This window comes from Meleagris gallopavo, chromosome 2 (genome assembly GCF_000146605.3).
Source record: "Meleagris gallopavo isolate NT-WF06-2002-E0010 breed Aviagen turkey brand Nicholas breeding stock chromosome 2, Turkey_5.1, whole genome shotgun sequence".
NCBI classification, from domain to species: Eukaryota; Metazoa; Chordata; class Aves; order Galliformes; family Phasianidae; genus Meleagris; species Meleagris gallopavo.
This window is the reverse complement of record NC_015012.2, coordinates 5,073,266-5,096,131: the sequence shown is the minus strand read 5'-3', so window position 1 is coordinate 5,096,131 and position 22,866 is coordinate 5,073,266. Positions and strand designations below refer to the sequence as shown.

The following is a 22,866-nucleotide window of genomic DNA, read 5'->3' as shown; positions in this document are numbered from 1 at the left end:
TACGTATTAATGCTTAAAAATTCTGTTCTGAGGTAGATGTAGAATTCCTTCTTGTGGCTGGGGTGGGCCTGGACCACTGGTCTTCCTAACAAATTAGTCATTTTTATTTAAGGCTGATGCTGCTTACATCCACAAAGACTTCCACAGCAACAGCGACCATCGTGCACTCTTGCAATAGCACCGTCATTTAGCACATAAAACAGTAAAGCTCTGAAATGCTGCACAGCTCCAGAAAGCAGCTTGCTCCCTTTGCCTTGTTTTACAGCAGTGCAGTCACAAGTGATGCGGGGCATTGCAGAGCCAAGGGAAAGAAAGCCCTCGTGATGTGAGCATGTTCCCAGCATGCGGATCGCACAGAACTGAAGCCTGTTCTGACCAGTAAAAATTGCCTATCATTTTCCAAAGCGATGCCAAATCTCATTCATTCCGTTACTCTTCCACTGCTTATTTCACTGCTGTCCTGCCTTCTCATGATCTAAGACCACTCACTGTCCAAAGCCATCACAGCTGCAGAATGCTGCTGCCATTCTTACCTGACAATTCTACAGGAGATGTTTATCCATTTGTGCAGTAGAAGCCCTATTAGCCCATTATTATTTGTGCTCTTTTTTTTTTTTTTTTGGTGTATCCTAACTTTCATTGCGGTCATTTTTAAATTGAGTTTTCAAATAGAACCAAAATGGAAAATGGAGAGGAAAATAGCCATAAATATCTTACCTATTAGTTAAGCTTCTGGCACAGTTTCCATTGGATCTTTTATACTTTCAACTTGACTATCCATTTCAGCTGGAAACAAAACAAGACAGTGGTCAAACGCTGCTCACAATACATGTGAAGTTTATCATCTTCAGTAAGAATCACTCTCTGCCCAAAAGGCACAGAGTTCAATTATCACACTAAAAATTCTGCCTGTTCTATCTACGTATCTCTTATGCCAGTTGTCTTAATCTGCAACTACATGGAATCTGATGAGTGGTTCTGCATGGGTATACGCTTCAGCATCGCTAGAAATGCCAAGCCTCTGGATGCAGATTTTCACTTTCATCCAAATGCACTGAATTTCATTCTGGCACCTACAAAAAATGGCCAGCTGATGAGCTAAAAATCCCTCCTCTGTCTCTGTAGGCAACCAGCAGATGTACAGGTACTTCCAAGGGGTGATTTAGAGCTTCACCAGGCAAAGCGGTCTTGACCCCTACCTGCTACTGCTGGCGTGTTGCTGTGCTGTGGTGAGGGGGTTACACGGACACACAATCATTTATTTGGCACCTGACGCGGAGATTTTTCATGTTGGCCATGCTAATGAGGGCTGCGAATCTCTTAGCTTCCCCATGTGAGAACGAAAGAGGAAGGATTTCCTGCATGGAGCCTTTGGCTGAGAGCAAAACCTTTGATGTGAACATTGCCAGCAGGACCTGGGCTGCGCCGGGGGCTGGATGCAGATCCACCTCTAATTGCAGTGACGCTGCCTCTGCCTTTGGCTGTCCTTGAACTGTAAACTGCTGGAGGGGCAACAGCACTACATTCCCACATGTACTAGTTTACTAGTATACTATCAATTTACCCCAACAATCTTATTTCTCCATATAAAATTACTGAGAAAAAAAAAAAAAGAAGATGATTTACATGGAAGGCTTAAGTGCATTTCAATATGACCATAGTTTAGATGTCATGACAAATCAACAGTGGTACGTGTGATTGGCTAAACACAAAAGTGTTCCTTCAGCACACGCATTTGTAGGATGAGTAGTAGTTAGTATCTGCTCTGAAATGAATTTGATCGAGGCCATTTATACATTTTTCTGCTTTTAACCTTGCCTTACTTTGTGGTCTCGGCTGCAGTCATTTGATGCGTGCGACAGGAAAACCCTCAAACCTGAATGAGAGATTTGGAAACTAAGGGAAGACAAAAGGCCAAAAATCAATAGCTACTTCCAGCCTGGCAGTACGATCTCTGAGTCAATATCGTGTCAATACACCTGGTAGGATTGTGATGAATTATTTGTAAATTATTCATCATCCATATGCAGAACAGATCCCATAATGGCTTCCTGGATGTATGCAATGAATAACAAGAAAAGTATCCACTCCTGATTATGGAGCTCTGATGCACATCGCATTTAGTGATGTTGTGTTCTTCATACGCATTTGCATAGCAAAGACAGGATGCTTAATAAAAAATCATTAAGGGAAGGCTGCTGCGCACTGATGACAGCAGCCTTTCTCAGCCTCATTATGCCAGCCGCTTTCACCAGCTTGGTTTTCTGTAAGTACCAGAAGGCTTTGCTCACATTTCAAAGAGATTTCTTTCAAAACCAAAGCTTCATTTGAAACCCGAGGTCAAGCTCTGTCAGCATCCCAAACGAGCATGCCTCTTTCCCCCCTTGCATTTTTTAAAAGCTACCAACGGCCATCCCTGTTCTAGCTGACAGCACGTCACATCGGGGTGGGTGAGATGCAAACACCCAGCACCTCTTTAAGGGCAATGCAAAAGCACAGGGAGTCTTGAAACATGGAGGCAGAGGGGAAGTGGGAGGAACTGAGGTGCCCAAGGATTTCACCATCAGCTTTTTTCCACATATGGGTGAATAAGCTCAGCTCTTTGCATTAACACTGACAGGGACAGGAAGATCTAACTGGAGGATAAGCTTCTGCAGACTACTGGGTGAACCCCAACAACAGATGTTGTTACGAGGCCACCTACGTAATCCTTGACACTTAGCCTGAAAAGCCACGGAGCACCTACTGAGGAGCAGATGGAAGGGCTGCCACCAGGAACAGGGGAACGTGACTCACCAGCTTCATGGCACGAGTCGGTGCTGGAACAGTGTGCTTGGCCCCAAGCGTGCTACATCTAATCACAATGCAAGCCAGAAACAGGCTTCTCGCCACTAGAAGTTTTTACATGTGTTAAACTGCTAAATCACATTACACACGTCTAGAGCTGCCAGCTCAGCAAAGTGCTTGAAGTTCAAGGTGGCTGCTGCCCATCACCTACATACAGCTATACCAGTTCTGGAACTTCGTGTGGGGGCTTTTTAGGACAGAAATAGGCACTTCTGTGCAATAGAAACAGAGTCTTCTGTCTGTTTTCTACTTAAATTCTGGCCTGCTGGGGAGGACCTGTATGCATCTCCTCTCTCCATCTGTGAGCTGCTGAGCTGCTCTCAAATTAAGACTGTGAAAGAGTTTCCCCTCAAAAGCAAGCAAGTTCCCTGCAAGAGGAGAAAAAATAAGAGGCACAGAGTTCACACATGCAAAGTGGTGACCGTGCTTCCACAGCATCCCTCCTCTCCCTGTGAGCCAGCTGCGTGCTCAAAGGTCATGGAGCCAGCAGTCACGGCGCGGCATCTAAGCAGAGAAGACAGGTAAATGGGAGGCTGGAAAACTAAGTTCAGAGTTGTCTGAAAGAGACGATGTGCTTTCCCCCCAGAGGATAACATGCTGTAGATCTGGATGGCAGATGAAAGAAAAGTATTATTGTATTGATCTAAATAGGAGCTTGGTCAGACTGCTACTTGCAAATGTCATCTGTTTCCTCAGCTGCTTCCTAAACAATGTCTCCCTTTGCGTCTGTATCACTTGGCTATTGCCCACTCAGCTGTAACTCCCGACTGCTCAGGAAAGAAAATTACCTATTTTGAATCAAACTGATTGTGCTGCAATGGTATATGTGCACCTGTTTACTTGGTAGTTACTCGCCTCTTGGATATTACATAAACAATGTGTGATGGTGTTAACTGCTGAGATCTTGCTTTTGTGTCGCTTCTGTGAGTCATGTGAAGGTCAGAGCACTGGTGGCACACTCATCAGTGGCTTATGAAACAAACTGAAGTTTCACTTTTGACACGTGTAGTGTCAAAAGATGCTTGCTGCATCTTTTTCTTTTCTCCTGTTCTGTCAGCAAGTCAAGATGCAGCTTTCCACAGGCTTGAAATAAGAAAGGCCAATGAGTAACTCCATTACTGAAGGAGTGAAGAGCTTGATCCGCCTAATACCAGCTGCAAACTAACATCTACCTTTGTAATCTCTAAAGCTTTGGCAGAGGAGAAAAAAATTTACCTGTGGGCAGAGAAACACTACCTGGGAAACCAGTTACCAAAGATTGCTTTTGTCATCGCTAAACAACGAACCGGAAAATCTGTCCTGGGTACAAGAAATTCCAGAGATCTTTGCTCTGGTTTCCAATGGAGATCACAAGCAGCAATCTGTATTACTGTATATCCACACCTACTTGTGCTTACACACTCACACAAACACCCCAACAGTGTTCCTGATGGACCATCATGGCCATCATTCAAATTCTAGTCATTTCTGAAATCACTATGAAGGCCCTGCCCACTAGATGGACACATGTTGAGAATTACTTCAACTCTCTACGCTCTGTGTTCGTGGAGCGCTTTTCACTGTGACATTGCACATGAAATTAAAAACCAGAGCTGAGATGCTGAGGGGAACCTGGTGAGACAGTCTTGTGCTTTCAGCTGGGAAGTGCTCTCCTGGGGCAGAAGGAAAGAGGCCAGAAGAAAAATAGGCAATTTATATTAAAATTACCATCAGAGGGAATCTTTTTTATGTTTTGTTTTGCTTTAAATCTCAACTAGTACCTGGTACACTTAGAAATCTGGGAGGCTTTTCTTCAGTGAAATGAACTCATCAGATAAATGAGGAATTCAATCTTTTTTTCAACCTTTTTCTTTTTAGATATAGGATTCTTCATTTATTTTTAGTACGCAATGTATGACTGCATAAAAACAACCCTGTCCTGTGATCCCAATAGCAAGTTAGGCTGTGGAGAAACAAAGACTTCCCATGATGGCAGAGTACGCTGCATTACTGAACACCCTTTTCCATTCCTTTTGCATAACAGGAATTCTGCAGAAAAGTAAGTTTTAAGATGAGCTCTGTGTAAAAGATCATACAAGATAAGCAAAGAATGGAAGGAAAGAAACCGGTGAAGATCAGCGTTGTAGAAGCTGTCAGCTGAATCAGCTGTGCTGTGCTGCAGCACACATCCACAGTAGCCAAGTGGATGCTCCTCTTTTCAGAAAGCAATCCCTACAGATATTTCTTCAGTAAATCTGTTTTTCTGTAAGTAGCCCAGGCCATTCCAGGGATCCAAAATTAAAGTCATTTAAAATGGCTACGGATTTTTTGGTTGATTTCTTCAGGAGATGAGGAGAGAAGGCTGTCCTGGCTTCATTCTGTGCAATTTCTAGTAATAGCATAATCTCCAGCATTAAAAAAAGGCAAACCAACCAGCAACCAAACCCATTAAGCATGCTTCCTTTCCCTGTTCTTACAAAAGCTTCTCTACTGTTCAGTATCAAAATCAGTCACCAGTCCAAATGCTGCAATATGATCCAATGTCAGAGAACAGAAACTGGTGTTAGATACTTTGTGTAATTAATGTCCAAAGGAATGCAATAGTTTTATCTTGGAGACATAAACACTTTTGCCTTGAATTTATATTATGTAAATGCTGAAGACATTAAGGGATGAATCAGAAATTGGTCTGCACTACAGACAGGGGTCTCGGTGATGATGACAAACAAAATGGGAACTGGAAGCCCAAATCTGAGAACATTGCCTTTTGAAGCAGTCAAAAGGACCTTTCAATCAGAATCCAAAACAGTCCCTCATGTAGTTTTGTTAAGCTACAGGAGCCCATCCAGAAGAATGACAAAGGGTTTGCCTTACCAAAATCTAAGTACCAGGGCCCTCATCCCTTCCAGCACTCCTTTACACACAGGAAGAGTCCAGTTGGCAAGTCTTTTTGTTTAAGAACTGGTTATGCATGATGAGCTGGAGCAGGGACTTAGTACTCAGCCCAGTGCCAGCCAGACAGCCAGGTCATCTGCTTACCAAAGGAACCGACCAAAAATGATTTCATCAAGTTGCAGGTTGGGACAATTGGGTTGCTAATGTTCACAGACCCAACTGGAAATGCTGCTAGGTCACAACATCATGATAGTTTTATTAGCAGTAAATGTTCTAGGGAGATAATTTCTGTTTTCTACAAGACTGAGCTATGCTAGGACTTCCTTTCCTCTGAAGGGAAATCAGCTCTGAGCCAGAACAAGCTTATATGTTGACCTCTAATTGACATTAAGTTCACAGTGGCTATAGAACCAATGCTTGCCTCAGGATGGAATCAGGCACTGTCTCAGAAGCTTTCACAAATATTATTTTCTGACTCCTCTGTGAGATGAGAAACATTCTGGCCAAATCAATTTCCAGACCAAAATTACAGCAGGCCTAAAATACCACATAGTTAAAAAGGCAAGCAGATTGAATGTACCAGCTGAACATATAAACTGAGCCAATTAGAAAAGCAGAGGTATGAAAGGGGCTTTCAAGGAAGTGCTGTGGACTCAATTTTATGAGAAACACACTCCACTGAATCTTGATGCACCACTGGAAATGTGCATCCAGACCTAAAAAGATCTGGGAATAATTGTAAAAAACAAACAAACAAACAAAACTAATCTCATAAGTCTCTAACAGGGAACAGTAGCAATTCACAAAATCACAGAACTGCAGGGGTTGGAAGGGACCTCAAGAGATCATTGAGTCCAACTCCCTGCTAAAGCAATTCCCTACAACAGTCACACAGGTAGGCCTCCAGGTGGGCCTTGAGTATCTCTACAGAAGGAGACTTCACCACCTCTCTGCGCAGCCTGTTCCAGTGCTCTGTCAACCTTACCGTAAAGGAATGGAACTTCATATATTCAAGTTTTAGGCCATTGCTCCTTGTCCTATCACTATGCACGACCGAGAAGAGCCTGGCGTCATCCATTTGCCTCTCACCTCCCTTTACACATTTATGAACATTAATCAGATCCCCTCTTAAGTCATCTTTTCCCCAGGCTGCACAGCCCCAGGTCTCTCAGCCTTTCCTCACAAGGGAGATGCTTCGGGCCTTTCATCGTCTTTGTGGTCCTCTGCTGCACTCCTTCTAGGAAATCCTTGTCTGTTTTGAACTGGGGAGCCTAGAACTGAAGACAGTGTTCTAAATCTGGCCTTACCGGGGCAGAGTAGAGGGGGAGGATCAAATCATCTCCCTTGCCCGCTGGTCACGCTCTTTGTAATGCACCCCAGGATATCACTGGCCTTCTTGGCCACAAGGGCACACTGCTGGCTCCCATAAGTCTCAGTTGAAGAGATGATAAACAGAATTCTTATTTTTGGGGGGAAAGCATACAGACAAACTTTAGGAAGGCATGCTACTTGTGCACTATGACAATGAAAATGTTAGAACAACAAACCGTCATTACTTGAAGCTTCTGCTGCTTCACATGCAAGCTCAACCTTCATAGGCTCTACAGAAGTTTCCTCTTGCTCTTGCATCCCTGTAAGTGAAAGGAGAAAAACTGAAACTTAAGTACCTGATTAATGTATAATGCTCAAACTCTGTATGCCTGTTCTTTTCCGGATTTTTTTTTCTTATGGCATGCTTTTACCTTTATAGACTGTGCTGCTGTAAAATGGCAGGTTTCTGAGAAAAGAGCAGGGGATATGAGGGGTGGAACGTGGTTTGAAAATAATTGCTTAAATATTCGCACTTATCTGCACTCCTTTCTAACTAGGATTGTTAAAACCCCATCGCAGTGTGTGCTTCTGTCTCCCTGCTGTTCTTCTCCTCAGCATTTTCGTAGAAGCCTTTATGCTCATAAACTGCAGTATGTGATGGGGACCTAATCACACTTATGAGCTTCTCCAGCTAGCAGAATAAAAATAGATACAGCGAGAGTTCAAACATACCCATAGTGAGACACAAACTAGAATTTGAATTTAGGCAAATGCACTTCATTGCTGAAACTCAACATTTTTATCTCTTCTGCCTCAGGCTTGTCTGCAAACTTAGATTCAATCTCTTAACAGTATTTGAAATGGGGAAGAAAAACTGTGTTTGCTGTTTCATACGCACTGCTCCTGATACTCTGCCATTTGGAGTGCCGAGAAGCCAGTTTTTAGTTCATTTCCATCAGAGCACTGCTCTGCTACTGTGGCCACCATAAGCTGCTGCCTTGCCCTGCGGTCCAGCTCCAGGATGCCAGGCTATTGGTTGCTAAGCAATCGAGATACTGGGGGAATTGTGAGGAAACAGCAAAGCGTAGCAAGGACTGAAACATTTCATCAGGGGTTCACTTGTGAGCAGAAATGATTTACCACCGCAGCAACAGACATAGAACATTCTAAGTAACAGATACCTTTCTGTATGGGTTGAGAGTGTCTTTATAAAATGCTCTTCAGTGCACTCCATTCCATTTGTCCATAAGCATGTACTTCCCGCTGAAGCTTTCCTTCTGATTGTATGTGCAAGCCTAGGTGTTGTGATGGAGATATCAGCCCTCTCTGTGCACCCTATGATGGTGATGCTGCTCTCACAGGCAACTTCTGGTACACTGCCTGTACTTCTACTAAGTGTAAATGCTAAAACAGGAGCCCAGCAAATGCAGAACCAACAAATCAGCCCAATTCACTGTTTCACTGTGCGGAGGGAAGCACGATGGACAATGTCACAGTGAGAGATGTTGCCTGCCCTTTTAACAGAAAGGTCCCATGTGTGCTGCTCTTCCATGAGCTTGGGTGAACAGCTACATGAGAAACAACACTGTGGAAAATCACCACCCCACCATGAACACAGCATCTCCCTGTGAGATGCCCACGTGCTTGCTGCAGGGATTCAGGACGCCTGCTAAATGTGGGTGCTCTCCTGCTGGCAGCTGATCCCAGCGGATCAGGCTTTGCCCACTTTCCAGCACCATCTATGAATCAAACAAAGGGGATGCAATGTGACAGCTAATGTCTGGGCTCCCAGCTCCTCTAGCAGCTCGAGCTGCCTCCACGGCTGGCAGCTCCTCAATACCTGCCCAGAGTTCCCGGCCCTACCCCAAGATCTCCCATTAACTAGCCAGCACGACTGGCTTCACCACACTGCCGAAAGGCTTCTCGCTTTCCACTTCAGAAATCCCTCATGCAGCTGACAGGTGCAAAGCATTATTGGCACGGTGCGATCTGAAGACAAAGCCTAATTAAAGCCACAGCATTTTGTGCACACACGTGTTGGTGTGTGCACGCTTGCACTAATTGGGGCTGCTGAAAGCAGAAGGTGTTGAGAGCCCCAACACAAAAAGCCTCAGGGTGGGCAGCCCTCAAGGGAGACTCAAAGGGTAACAACAGCTGCAGCAAATCTGTAAAATTGCTTTTCGTAAGGTTGAGGGCTATGAACATTGTCAGAAGAACACTAGCATGTGTCCTACACTTCCCCTTCCTTCTGAGTCTGCTTAGCTGATTCGCCATCCCTTTGGGGACTGGATTATGGCCACATTGTGCTTTTTATGGCATATGTTGATTGCTGCAGATTGTCAGCAAGAAATGGGTAGCGAGACACATCGTTCAGGGACGAAGAAGGCAGGAGATATTTTAGACCTTCACAAAGCTGAGTACCACTGCAAACCTTGGGAGGGTGCTTGTGTGCTCTACAAGCCCGATTTTGGGAAGGACTTTCAACTCATGTTAACATAAATCTTCATTTCTTCCCTTGCTCTTGTTACAGGATGGGGACAGCGGCACTTCACCACACTGCTGTGCACGCGGGAGGGACACGATCTGCAAAGCTTCTTCCCTGCCGTGCAATAAAACCGAGCGCCTCATGGAAACGAGCCCATTTCCCATTAACAGCAGGACCTGAACAAAACCAGCACGGCAGCGACAGCCCATTCATTCCAGAGGCCTTCCTCATCCCCACTTTGGATTGCTACAGGTTAGAGCACAAACGAGCGAGGTATTTCAGGTCTTGGGGCACCACAGAACTGGAGGGAGCCTGAGAGGTACTGCTTTCAGTTCCAATTACTGAAGCCAGTTGTGCTCCTAGCAGAGCTCACTGCCCCGGCCCTTTGCGGGCTGCTTACACAGCTAGCAGTGACAGCAGGATGCCAGGGCAGGCAAAGGCACTCCCAGCTTTCTTAAACACGCCAGACAAATATTTACCAGGCAGATAGAAATCTCTGTTCTGTTATTTTATCTTTTTTTTTTCTCCTCTACAATCACAATCTATTGGTAATTCCACGCAGTTAGAGCTAATGCACTGCTCTTCCTCTGGAGAAACACAACTCCAAATTCGCATGCAATTCACAAAATTAAAATGAAAATGTACAGAGAGGTCAGATACCTATATCCATCCTCCACACTCCTGATAAATTAGCAAGTGAGAAGTGTAACTCCTCCTCTTGCACAAGATTTATGTCTATACGCAGGCAATGATGCAGGCTTAGGAGCTGTAATGCAGAGCAATCCATACAGCTTATTTTTTACCTGATCATCAGCAAGGCTTTGCTGCGTGCTGAAGAGTGCCTCTGTCATCAGGAGAAAGAGGCAGGCTCCTCTCCCAGGTAACTCAAAGCAGAATCCTACCTCAAGTCTCTCCAGAACCAATGAGAGCTGCCTGACTCTAGGGGGTTGATTTGCTGCTGACTGTGAGGCAGTTGGGAAGTTGGAATGCTCATGGCAGAGCCCAGCCTCAACAGAGCCCTCCTGGTGCCTCTGGGCTCCAGAGCAGGAGCCTGGATTTCTGCAGTGAATTTCCAGCTATAGTACCACGGACAAGCTTTAAGACAAACAGAAAAATGAGATTTCATGCATAAATGAGTCCCTCCAGTACAATCGGGCAACACCAAGATAACACGGATCTTAAAAAAATCCCCAATGTTTGTTAGAAGCCTTGTAACTAAGAGCAAAATCCTTGCCTTAGGATCATTCTGAATTCTTAAGAAAAGCAGTTAGCCATAACACAACAGTCCATGGATGCTACTACTGTTTTTTGCAGGTAAAATGGCAAGGTTGTTACTCCTGAAAAATACCTACAGAACAGATTTGTTGGGTAATGCCACAGGATTTCCAATAAAATGCTCTTCTGCCCATGGACAATCTGCAACCAAGGGAAATTCATTAGGTATAAGTTATTTGTCTAGCAGCCACTTCTACTCTGGTTATATACCTTGAAAAAAAACACCTCAGTCTTTATGTAATATGAAAATTACATCGTAGCTATTCTGAATGATGCAGATTTCCGCAACACACAGCCACTAAATTAAACTTATTATTCTACATTTAACTGTAAATATGCTTCCCCTAATTGGGAGACAGTGAGAAATGGGGGCTCGTTAAAATCTGAATTTCTCCAGTTAAAATTTGAAGGCACCATTTTCCATCTGCAGCAACAAAAATGAAAGACAAAGCTCTTGTGACCCGGAGCTGCACTGTCTTATCTGTCAAAACTAGTTCCACTTCTCTGCAAATAGCCAGGGCTGCTTTTTTCCTTCTTCCCAGCTATTTCACTGTAGCTGTTTGCTAATGTTACCGTCAAGCCTTCGTGTACTTTGTTTACTGCTGCGTTTTGGTAGCATAAATGTTGCTTCACTTAGGAACTGGAGAACCTGGCTTTGTTCTATTCACCACCTCCATCCAGCATGACTGACCCCTTTTGACCACACCAAATATCCCCACAAATAAGATTTACACTGCATTTTTGCATGATTCTATATGCAGAAGTGCCCTACCTACTGCTCTGAGGGCTCTGAGCCACAGCAGCCACAGCCCTGCTTAATTTTTTTACTCTGAAGGCTGGGGTAAATTCCCCCCTCGCCATCCTTCCGTGACATCCGGGTCGAGTACGAGTCTGAGGCTCTATTCAGTGCAGCTTCATTAACAAACGTCTCCATCTGTTCAATCAGGAATCTTTTACCTTGATAAAAAAACTCCCTGGCAATTAGGCACCGCAGAGATGAAAAGAAAGCTCGAGATGTCAGAGGAAGGAGCGCTGGCTGGGACGCTAGCTTTGCCAGGCGCCGGAAAGAGCTGAGCATCATTTCTTAATGCCGCTGTTAGGATTTGCAGCCCCTTCATCATTAAATCGAGTGTTTACCCTCCCTTGTGGCATTTTGGCTCTGTCTCCAAGAGCAGCAGAGCGATGAGGCTCCCCGTCCCCGCGGCGCAGCGTGCATCGCGTCAGCTCTGTGTTTGTGCACGCGTCTGTACCTAAAGGCACTGTTATTTCCAGGCTCAAGCTGAACGGCAATTCTTTTAAAACGTGATTTAAAAGTGTCTTAGAAGTGCTTATCCCTATCCTTTTTCGGTTCTTTATTAAATATACTCTTAGTAAATCTCATTATGCCTCTTTTTCCCTAGAGGTGGGAATGGGAGTGCAGGGAGGATTGTCTCCCAGCAATCTGGTCCATAAGACCCATACAAATTGGGCGTCTCTAAAGTCGCTAATGCCCATCAGGAGCTCTTTGTCTCTTTTGTCTCTCTCTAACAACAGGATAGACCTGCACACAGCAGGCTCTTGATGAATACAAGGGAATATCATTCGCAGAAAAGGCCTTTCTGAATTTCTCTTCTGACAAAGAGGCCATGCTGCTGTTTTCCAGATGCTCTTTCTGTGAAACCTCTCATCAAAGAAGAACCCTACAGCAGGGAATATCTGAAATGGAGCACCCAGAGGCTTTCAATTGAATTCTTTGACTGCTGACTGTTAACATAACTAAAATGTTGCCGGGTAGTATTCAAACTAGCAGATTACCTGGCCCGAACTGCTTTCAGAGCTCTTGCACTCCATCTCCCTGTCTGTAAATGAGGCAGACAGCATGCTCAGTGGTCCTATGAAAAGCGTAGGTGTTCTGAATACAGAGTTCTCTAGAAACAGCATTATTTACCTTCCTTTCCCGTTCTGTTACTTTCCCTGTCACTTGTAACTGCTTATCAAATTCACAAGTTACACGGCTCAGTTCCTGATCACCTCCAGCTCCCTGGTGCTAAAAAATCATGGATGCAAGGAATGGCCGCACCGAAGGATCCTGTCACAGAAACCAGAGGAACCCTCCAGGTCTTCTGAGTTTTGGCTTCCATCAGGGAGAACTGATGTTTGGGCACGGAGAATGCCTCTTATTCCTCGAGCACTGGAACAACTACCAGCTGCCCAAATGACGCCTGCACATCCACACTCACAGTGATGCATTTTTCCTGCACACCCACCACACATATTGCCACGCTTCTTGTCTGTCTCCAGCTATCCTTGTAAAGCAGGTTTAATGCCTCTCTGCACCACTAATCCAGAGTGAGGATGCAATCCTTCATTTTGAAGAGCTGACCCAGGTGCCCAATAGCTTTCGCAGGCCTTGCTTTCCCCTCCATCACGAACAACTGAATAGCTCGCCCTGCTGCTGGATTTTCCATCAGCACATACTGTGCCCCTATTCCATTTCAATTTTGCATTCGCCATACTTTCTGAGCATTTCAAATAATCCTGATGCAACTGCAGCAAAGCAATAGACTGTGAAAGCAAAGAGGTCCTGGATCTCATAAGCAGGTCGGATTTATCTGAGCAGCACGCTATTTATTTCAGAAACGGTAAAGAAATTTTTGGTTCCCCTCTACAGGAGCCACCCCCCCAAACAGAAGAAACCATGTCAGCTCTCGGCTCTAAGCAGTTGTACCAGCACCAGGCAGGCACTGCAAGCAAGCAGCAATGATAATTATTGGAAAACTGAATCATAGTAAGGTGCGAGGGGGGGGAGGGGAATAAGAATGTGAAAAGACAAAAAAAGCAACTTGCTCAAGAGCTGGAAGAGAGAAAAATCCCCTCCAAACATACCCAAACTCTCAAGCAAGCACCCATATATTTTAAGTCTCCAACCCCAGCTACAACGAAGAGCACAACATGGTGAAAAAGCATACCGTGAGCACAGGACAAAAGGAGGCTTTGCCCAAGTTTCTGATAAAGTGCAGCCAAGGCTGCTCACCCTTACAACTGCAAACATTTACTTCTGGGGTCACTGCTTCTGAAAGAGATAACTGCTAAGTCAAAGAGGAGCCCTGGAAAATACTCTGTTCAATTCCTTTTCAAGGAGACTATTGCCAAGCGTATGAAGAATGAGCTTCAAAGTGGCAGGGAAGAGCAGCAGAAGGGTAAATAAAGAGTGTATGGTTTTACCTGAAAAGCAGTAACAAAATACTGTGTAGGAGAGAAAGAGACACTTTCTCTTTATTTATCCACAGACCCCAGCCTAAATTTGGTGGCTTAAGATAGAACAGAATGTTCTCAATGACAAGAGCACAAGAAAGTTCAGCAAAGTTCTGTTAATGGATGGTACCTTGCAAGCACACTGTAATTTTCAAACATTTTGTGATGCAAAGATGCAGCAGTCAGCATGAAAAAGTGAAAAACACACACTTGTACAAAAAAAAAAGAACAAAAAACCCCCCTTCCTAAAAACTTGGATAACCAGAGGTATTGTTCACATCACACCTGGCTGAAACATCTTGCTATTTGGAAAGAGCACTTCCATTTCCAAAAGCTTAACAAGACACAGTCAAGCTCTCTGTTTTAATTTTGTAAGCCTGCTAGCTTCCTAGAATTAAGCTGAACAGAATATGAAGCTCATTTGCTGGAAAGAAAAGTGGTAATTGGCAGCACTCAATCACAAAGACTTTACAGGTGATACTTATCATATCTTTTTTCCCTACCAAGAGACACACTCAGTGATGATCATTTTTCAAAAACAATTGAAGAACTGTATCCAGGTTGTGGGTTGTTTTTTCCTGTTGTTTGTTTTTTAAAACAGTTCTACTCTGAGTCTTTTAAAGCTTTACAGTCAGCTTTGAGTACATGGTGATTAACACAAGTCTCCATTAAAGAAATCATTTCGCTACTGAAATCCTCACCTATTTATGTTTGTCAGGTGTGTTGCTTTGGACCTGGGTGGTGACTCACCAAAACAAAACAGACATTTAAACACCACATACACACACACACACACACACACGATCAAGGGCAGTAAGAAATTTTACATAAATGGCTTGGGGTTGTTTTTCCTCAGTAAACAAGGGGACAGCCCAGCGACAGGTGACAGTGCTGGCTGTGCTATTGAAGGTGATGCTCCTCACTGTGCTGGGGAAGCATCGTGTTCTCTGTGGAAGACATCACTGAAATCTGGCTTCTGGAGATCTGTGCTGCTTTTGCAGTGTGTCATAAATGCTGATTGTTATTCCCATTTCTCCAGTGAAAGCGTGTCTTTCTCCTCTACAACACTATGTGAGTCAACACTAGCCAGGCCTCAAAGGGCTTAGAGAAAAACCAAACATACTACAAGTGCAGTATTACTTACCTTGTATGCACTGATGTCATTTTTAATTTCTACTGATAACTTGATGAATGTAAGAGAAAAATGATGATTATGTAGAGGAAGATGTTTTCCTAGAATCAATGTCAAAACATTGCAATATAATCATGGAATTATAGAATCATCAAGGTTGGAAAAGACCACTAAGATCACCAAGTCCAACCCCAGCCCACCCGCACCGTGCCCACTGCCCACGTCCCTCAGTGCCACATCCCCACAGCTCTGGGACACCTCCAGGGATGGTGACCCCACCACTCCCTGGGCAACCAGTGCCACTGCATCACTGCTCTGAGAAGGAATTTTTCCTAATATCCCTCCAGCCAGTTCTTTATCCAGCAAAGATTTCACCCCTCCAAGCCATGGGCCGTCAGCTTCTCCAGGAGAATTCTGTGGGAGACAGTGCCAAAGTCTAGGTAGATCACATATATGGCCTTTCCCTCACTCACCAGGCAGGTCAGCTGGTGGTAGAAGGAGATGAGGTTGGTCAAGGAGTACCTGCCTTTCGTGAACCCACGCTGGCTGGGTTTGAACCCCTGGTTATCCGGCACATATTGTGCGACTGCACTCAAGATCATCTGCTGCATTCTGTTCCCTGATACCAAGGTCAGGCTGACAGGCCTGCAGTTCCCCAGATCCTCCTTCCAATCCTTTTTGTAGACATGCATCATATTAGCAAGTCTCCAGTTGTCTGGGACCTCTCCGGTTGACCAGGACCACTGATAGATGGTGGAAAGCAGCTTCGGCAATCACATCTGCCAGCTCACTCAGCACACCCAGGTGGATCCCATTCAACCCCATGGACTATTAACAGTCCAGGTGGTGTAGCAAGTCACCGTTTCCTCTTGAATCATGGGGGGTTTATTCTCCTCCCCATCCCTGTCTTCCAGCTCAAGGGGCTGAGCACCCTGAGGATAAAAGGTCTGATGATTAAAGACAAAAGACAGTGAGAACCTCATCCTTATCCTGTATGATAATGTTCCCTGCCACGTACAAAAAAAGCAAGAGATTCTCCTTGGCCCCCCTCTTGCTCTTAATATATTTGTAAGAACATTTTTTACTATCTTTAACAATACTGGCCAGAGTAATTCCTTGCTGGACTTTTGCCTTTTAATTTATTTTTTCTAATTTCCAGTAATGAAGTGCCTGATGTTCTTGTCTCTAATTGAGAGCTCCAGGTCAACTCAGCCACAGTTTAATACTGAAAGCAATGTTCAGCACTTGCCTCTTCACCTGTTATTATGGGGGTGCTTACATTCCCATCACAGTATTTCATATTCCAAAGGAACTACATGCTGAATTTGTTGGTGCCTGGCTTTCAGCAGAGGGCTGTTTCAGATACATAGGCAATATCTAGAACTTACTTTGTTATAAGATAAAGCCCAGCAGGCTGCTTCAGTGGGAAGGAAGGTGCAAAGAGGAAACACCTTAGATTTAACTCTGGAGAGAAAGCAGGGATGTATCCCCCACTCGCTGCACTTGGCCACCAGGAGTTGAAGAAGAGTTCAAGCTCTCCCTGTGTCACCTGGCACTGGCCCTACAGGTTTCAGCACTCAGCTCAGCACTGCTACGTCAGAGCAAGAGCTGGCTCGTATCTGACTGTCCTGTGCCAGCAGGGGATGATCTCATCCTCCTTTCAACTCAGAGTGCATAGAAGCAAGCTGAGAATGGATCAAAATCTCTAAGACACAATGCTGCTAGAGGGAACGGCATGCTATGTATGCCCAAACTGAGACAAGTCTAAAAAAACAGCCTAGCTACCACTATGGGTGTTCCAGCTCAATGATGGCCATCACGCATTTCCACACATTTCAATGGCGTGTTTTACAACTCAGCTTTTACTACTGACATTCTGGAGAGTGAGGGAGGTACAGAACCAGACCGCAATAGCACTGCTGGTGTTTAATACTTAAAATACTTGCTCCAGTCCTCCTGACATTCACCCTCCTCCCACAAAGCCAGGAATGTTTCCAAAACACTAAAAAGCAAAACTGAACAGAAATCTTATGTGGATTGCCTTGGAAAAGAGTCATCCACCAGCCTGGGTGGTATTACCCACACCTTAGAAGATCATTGTCACATGATGATGGGTTTGACCAGTATTTCTTGGCAAGGTCAAAGACTGGATATAGAAAATCACCACATCTATCTACTCTGTTTCATGGAGAAAATTTAGGGCAGAATTCAAAATTCACAGTGCAGGGTTAGAATTTTTTTTCCATTCAGAGGGTTTTAGGAAAATAATTTCATAGGCCAGAAAAAAGCAAGTGTCAGTATTGGCAGTCATATGCTAGCTTCTCTTCCTTGTGGAGAGTCATTATGCAGTGTTTTCTAAAATTGTAAATGTTCTTCTGGGCTCACAATGGGAAACAACACTAATATGCATCACAGTGTGCGAGATAAAATGCATGGTGCTATTGTTGCCTTTGATTTGTCTTCCATTTATATCAGCTCTCAGCAAGAATTACAAAAAGACAGAGCTGCACATTTTTCTTCTCAACTTTTTCACATTTCATCATTCCCTTACTTCATAAATTCTAGGGTCTAACTAGGATGCTACATCAGAGACAGACATTTACATTTAGATAACGTAAGGCAAAGAATACTAACAGCTATAATCCTTCCACTTCCAAACAGCTCCAAAGTATTTCTCAACTGACCTCAGCTATGTAAAACAGGGGTCTGGATTATTTGCTTTCAGTTGAACATTTCTTTCTCCAGTAAGTCAGCATTCTGAGGTTTTCCTTTTTTTTCTTTTTTTTTTGCCTTTTTCTTGGTTTCTGGAAGACTCACTCCCCATGCTGCTCCTGCCTTCATCTCTAGCTATAGGGTATAGGGAAGGCTGGGAGAAGACCCTGAGGACGGCGAGTGAGCGTGACACCTAGAAGAGGAAGGTGAATTTGTTTCTTCTAAGCTCCCTAAAAAAAATGGGAAGCAGATAGCCCCAAGGAAGAGCTTGCTGATTACGAGATACAGCTTTCCTTCTTCAGAACAGTCCAGAAGGACTCACTAGTGGAGAGTAAGAATAAGCCAGCAGCATGCATTACAGCCACAGGAAATCATTCTAGAGAGGTCCTCAGTCAGGTTCATAAACCCTGACATCTACCAGCATTGGCACGTAATGATCTACCAGACCTACAGCTCACCAGTGCAGAGTAGGAGAAGTATATGGGAGGGCTTATCGTCTCCCAAATAGCTTTATTCCTAATTAAACTTCCTCTCATATGAGTTTACTCCCACTGTTGGAAGAGGCCCATTCTGCTGTTACTGGCAACTTGACCAGCAGGAGAGAAAAGAGTCAGAAATCTACTCTGGGTTTCACACATATCAGAGATATACTTGTACCAAAAGGAAGCAATTTCAAATGGAAAGCCAGACCAATGCTGGATTAGGACTAGAGCATTACTGACTTTTCTTAATTACTTTGGATAAGACCTGGAGCAACTCATTTGGAAAGCTTTGGCACTTCTTTTTTTCCTCAGCAATCATCTTGACTGCACTCTGAGATATTAGATTCCTCCAAGTCATACTATATCTTCAGGCACAAAATAGAAACTGCAGGCCAAAGATACAAACCGCATAATACACAGCGTGAACAAAAGTCTTTAAGGAAAAAAGGGGGGAACAAACTTTCATTTTCGTCTCAATGCCTTTCATTGAGAGAGAATATGCTTTCAAATAGACCAAGATTTTTCCCTTTATCACTGGAGAGAATATCTCTTCTTTCCATCAAACACACTTTTACCGTGCGGATTGCTCTAGATAGCAGTAGACGTAGGTCAATATTTTCAGAATCAGGTGACTGAAGCTAGGAACACTTTAAAATGGAGTTTAGATCCTGATTTCCAAAAGCTCCAAGCACCCAGCAGCTCCAACTGGCTTCAAAGGATGGCATTTCACAGCACAGTTGGCATGTGCGCAGCGTTTCTGGAAAACCAAGCCACCTATCTGGGGTCCTAAGCTTGGCTTCATGAATTCAATGCCAGTTCTCACCTCACTGGAGATGACACCACCTCTATGATCTGTGCTTAGAGACCTCAGCAACATTAGAGCCAACAAATTGGCTTTTGCCTTCTTTTTCCCTCAACAGTTTACAGAGCTGCTAATAAAACTGGTGTCTGTCATGAAAATTGGCAGACTCTCAAGTCTAATGTGATAACTATACTTTTCTTCCAAGCTATTGAGCAAGTCTGTAACATGTCCCCCACGTCTTCCTAATAACTGATGGCTAACAAGGGTTCCTTGCAGTGAGGTGTCCTGAAGGTCAGCCAGCATACAGCAGCTAGTGCCCTGGGATGTTCAGAATGTCAAATGCCATATAAAATACTGAAACCCAGGCTGGCACATTATAGTGCTTAGCCCTTCTGTAATATCATCCTCCCATTATGGGGTGCCAGAAAACTTAAAGGCTTATACTTGCAATCTTAGCACCAAAGGCAAGACCTCCACCAATTATGCCAGAAGAGAATAATTGTATTAGCAGTTGACAGTGGCAGGCATTTGTCTTGCTGAAGGAAGATGACTTGCACATATTAAAAGCATTTCCTCCAGCTAACCTCCTTCAGATGGCTGGATTTGGATCATGTTTTATGATTTATTTCTAATGAAGACCTTCTTAGCTCATGAGCTCGCTAAAAAGCCCAAAGCCTTTTTATAATACAGCTTTCAACTATTCCAGGCTTGGAAAAAAAAAAAAGAAAAAAAGAAAAGAAATCAATATAGTGATTCCACCCCTGGGTCAATCAGAAGGAACATCTCCCCTCTTCTCCTCCCCTTGATTACTCACAGACAGAAGACAACACAGAGCTTTTGCCGGCATACATGGCACAAAGGTTGGAATTGGAGGCTTCAGATGTGTGCTGTTTCTCATGGTCCAGGTCTGAAAGAATTTGCAGGCCAGTGCAAGGCTTGCCACTGCCCACAGTTTCCACAAATGCTTCGGCATCTGTTACTTTCAAGAGAATTACTGAAGCTTTCAAAAGAATGCAAAAATTGCTAATCCCCTCGTGCAAGTGACTTCAGCCTTGACAGACCTTTTCCCAGAGCCGCAGATAAAACTGAAGGATTCGGCTATAAAGGATTAGGAGTGGTGTCACCTAGAATTAAGTCACTGGCCTTGAACCGTGTTTATGTTCAGCCCTGTCAATAGCAGATTTCACAATGCTAAAAACAAGGTTTATTGAGTTTCTTTAAAAATACATATATATCTTGATTTCCTGAGTAGGTTTAAAGGTCTAGACAATTCGGGTTATATTGCTTTATAGTTCTCATTTTTTACTACACTTCAGTGCACTAAAAACCTTCAGCCTGACAAACAGTCTGAGGAGTCTCAAACAACTTCTTTTCACAACCATTCACAAGATGTCTCTATGTATACAATGAAAGCCGGGCAACAAAATAAACATCTTGGATTGGTCTTTTCACATCGAATCTGTTTTAAATACGACAAACTCACTGAAGGGAGGAACTGCTACATAGAAAACAGGTAGTCTTTGCCAAGAGAGTTCTTAGTTCACAGCAAATCCTCATCAAATATTTTGCCTACTTAGTTACTAATCTGATATAAGCACCTAAAATGCATCTCTGAATGAGTTGTGCTTTGAGTTAGAAGTCTGTGGCCTTTCAGTGAACAGATGTTGTGAATATTTGGTGGTGAGGGGGACAAATAACCCGGGTGTCTTAATGAGTTGCTTTGATTCCCACAGAATATCCACAACAATGCCTGGAGCTGACATTATGATGGCTGAAAGCACTGAGTACCACTGATTCCCAGCCTGGTTATACACACTGTAATTTGCTGTAACATTGGATGTGGCTGACTCTGACTTAAGCACTGTGCACTACAGTTGAAGAGGAATTTGTACAGTGGAGGCCAGCCTGCATTTACACACATTAGGTGAGTTCAAGAAACACGGTCTTGCAAAAATGAGAAAACAGAACAAAACCAAAACCTTACCCAAGCCCCAAACGTACCTCAAACATGGGGATGGAGGAGGAGAGGGCGAGCCTCCTCATCATACTGCATTAGGAGGCACTTTGCAGAGGTGCTGGCTATTTTGCCTACAGCTGCCACAGCATATGAGAGTGCCTGGCTTGGAAAGAAGCTGGAGGTTGGCTGGGATACCTGCAGCAGCCCTGAGGCCACTGGAGCTGCCGCAGCCCACATGCAGCGGGTGGTCCTGCTGCAAGAGGAGCTGGCTGCAAAGGCACATGTGGAGTTGATCAAAATATTTCTAACAAAATCTCTTCCCCTATCAAGTTACATACTTTTTTTTTTTTTTCTTCTTCTTCTTTTAACAGACAGTTTTATGGGAACTGTTCCATTTTCAGAGAGTCATACAAAAGAAGCCTGGACAGCCCAAGGTTGCCAGAGGAGTGCTGCTGCCTCTTGCCAAAATTATTTATAACCATCGAATCATTTAGGTTGGAAAAGACAGTTAAAATCATCATCTATAGATAAATTGGCAATGGAGTTGGAATTGCCAGAAAAAGTAGGTGTATTAGGAGTAAAGACTTTATAGAGAAACAGAACTCTGTATTTCTTGGGTAGCCCTAACCGGCTGGGGAAAGGCTGCCAGCAGAGAGCTCTTGATTAATAGAAGTATGAGTAGAAGCCTTCAGATTGCTGATAAAAACAAAACAAAACAAAAACAAAACAAACAACAACAACAACAACAAAACTTCCTAATTGAAAAGACAGCAAGTCTTTTTTTCTCTGTTTTGCAAGAATGTTTTGGAAATGGAAATCCATCTAACAGATGCCTTGGTTATACTGATAAGCATGCCACGATATACGATTTAGGCTGTATGATTGTGGATAGAGACCTAGGCATACAGTACCTCACACTATATTATTACCAATTGAAGTTTAGGGAGCTCTGTTGCATGGCTGTCTGGCAGTAATGATGATATTAACAACGCTTGGAGAAGACATTAATAATAATAACGGTTAAATAGGTCCTGCTTCTCCTTCTGCATGTTCCCAGTCAGCAAAGTACATCAGTTGTTTCATTTCCTTACTATAGTAGTAATTCATAGCCCAGGAGACTGCTTAATAATACCAATTATGGTACAAAAGAAAGCACAATGAAAATGGACCCAAATTAAAGCTCACTAAGTTCAGCTCAGCATCTTTTTGCTCTCTCAAGGTATGTTTGCTATAGCAAGCTTAACAGTGCAGATTCATTTATTTCTGCCTATCTTCATGTTTACTAAACCTGAATTAATGCTCTCCTTCCGCAGCCCGAACACGAAAGAGTTCTGCAAATAGCTGAAAGAAATGATAAGGACTCCAGGTGACATAGATCACACACTGTACACAGTATTACTTTCCCCAGAGTGAGCCTGTGTAGCAGTATTTTGTGGCATTCATCATTAAAGTTCAGTCTTTGGAGGGCTGCCATGGTGGTTGTGTGCAGCCAGCTCTCTAGTGATGTAGTGGAGCTTATAACCAAAGGCCATCCCTCCAGGGGGCACTGCAAAAGCAATCTGAATGTCAGGCCTTGGGAAAGGTGGTGTTGTTTTTTTTGTTTTTTTTTTGTTTTCTTTTCCTCCTTTGCTGTTTTTATTTCAAACAGTTTTTATTTCACAGGCAGGCCAATAGCTTTAAGCACGTGAGGTTTGCAGCCACAAAACTGTGAAGTCTCCAGAAACAAGAAGCCAGTGAAATGTAGGAAAAAAAAAG

The 22,866-nt window shown here is 43.7% G+C and overlaps 1 protein-coding gene across 4 annotated transcripts in view; it reads right to left on the bottom strand.

Moving 5' to 3' along the window:
• The window catches only part of MACROD2 (mono-ADP ribosylhydrolase 2), an 835,869-nt gene that overhangs the window by 5,642 nt on the left and 807,361 nt on the right, over positions 1-22,866 (bottom strand). For 2 of the 4 annotated variants that reach the window (XM_019612526.1, XM_010706426.2), the window contains exons 16-17: positions 7,269-7,352; positions 718-786 (exon numbers count right to left, since the gene is read on the bottom strand). In XM_019612526.1, coding sequence (XP_019468071.1) covers positions 725-786; positions 7,269-7,352 — 146 coding nt within the window. In that variant the 3' untranslated portion in view covers positions 718-724. The remainder of the gene's footprint in view (positions 1-717; positions 787-7,268; positions 7,353-22,866) is intronic. The other 2 variants (XM_010706427.2, XM_010706430.2) reach the window with 2 other exon arrangements.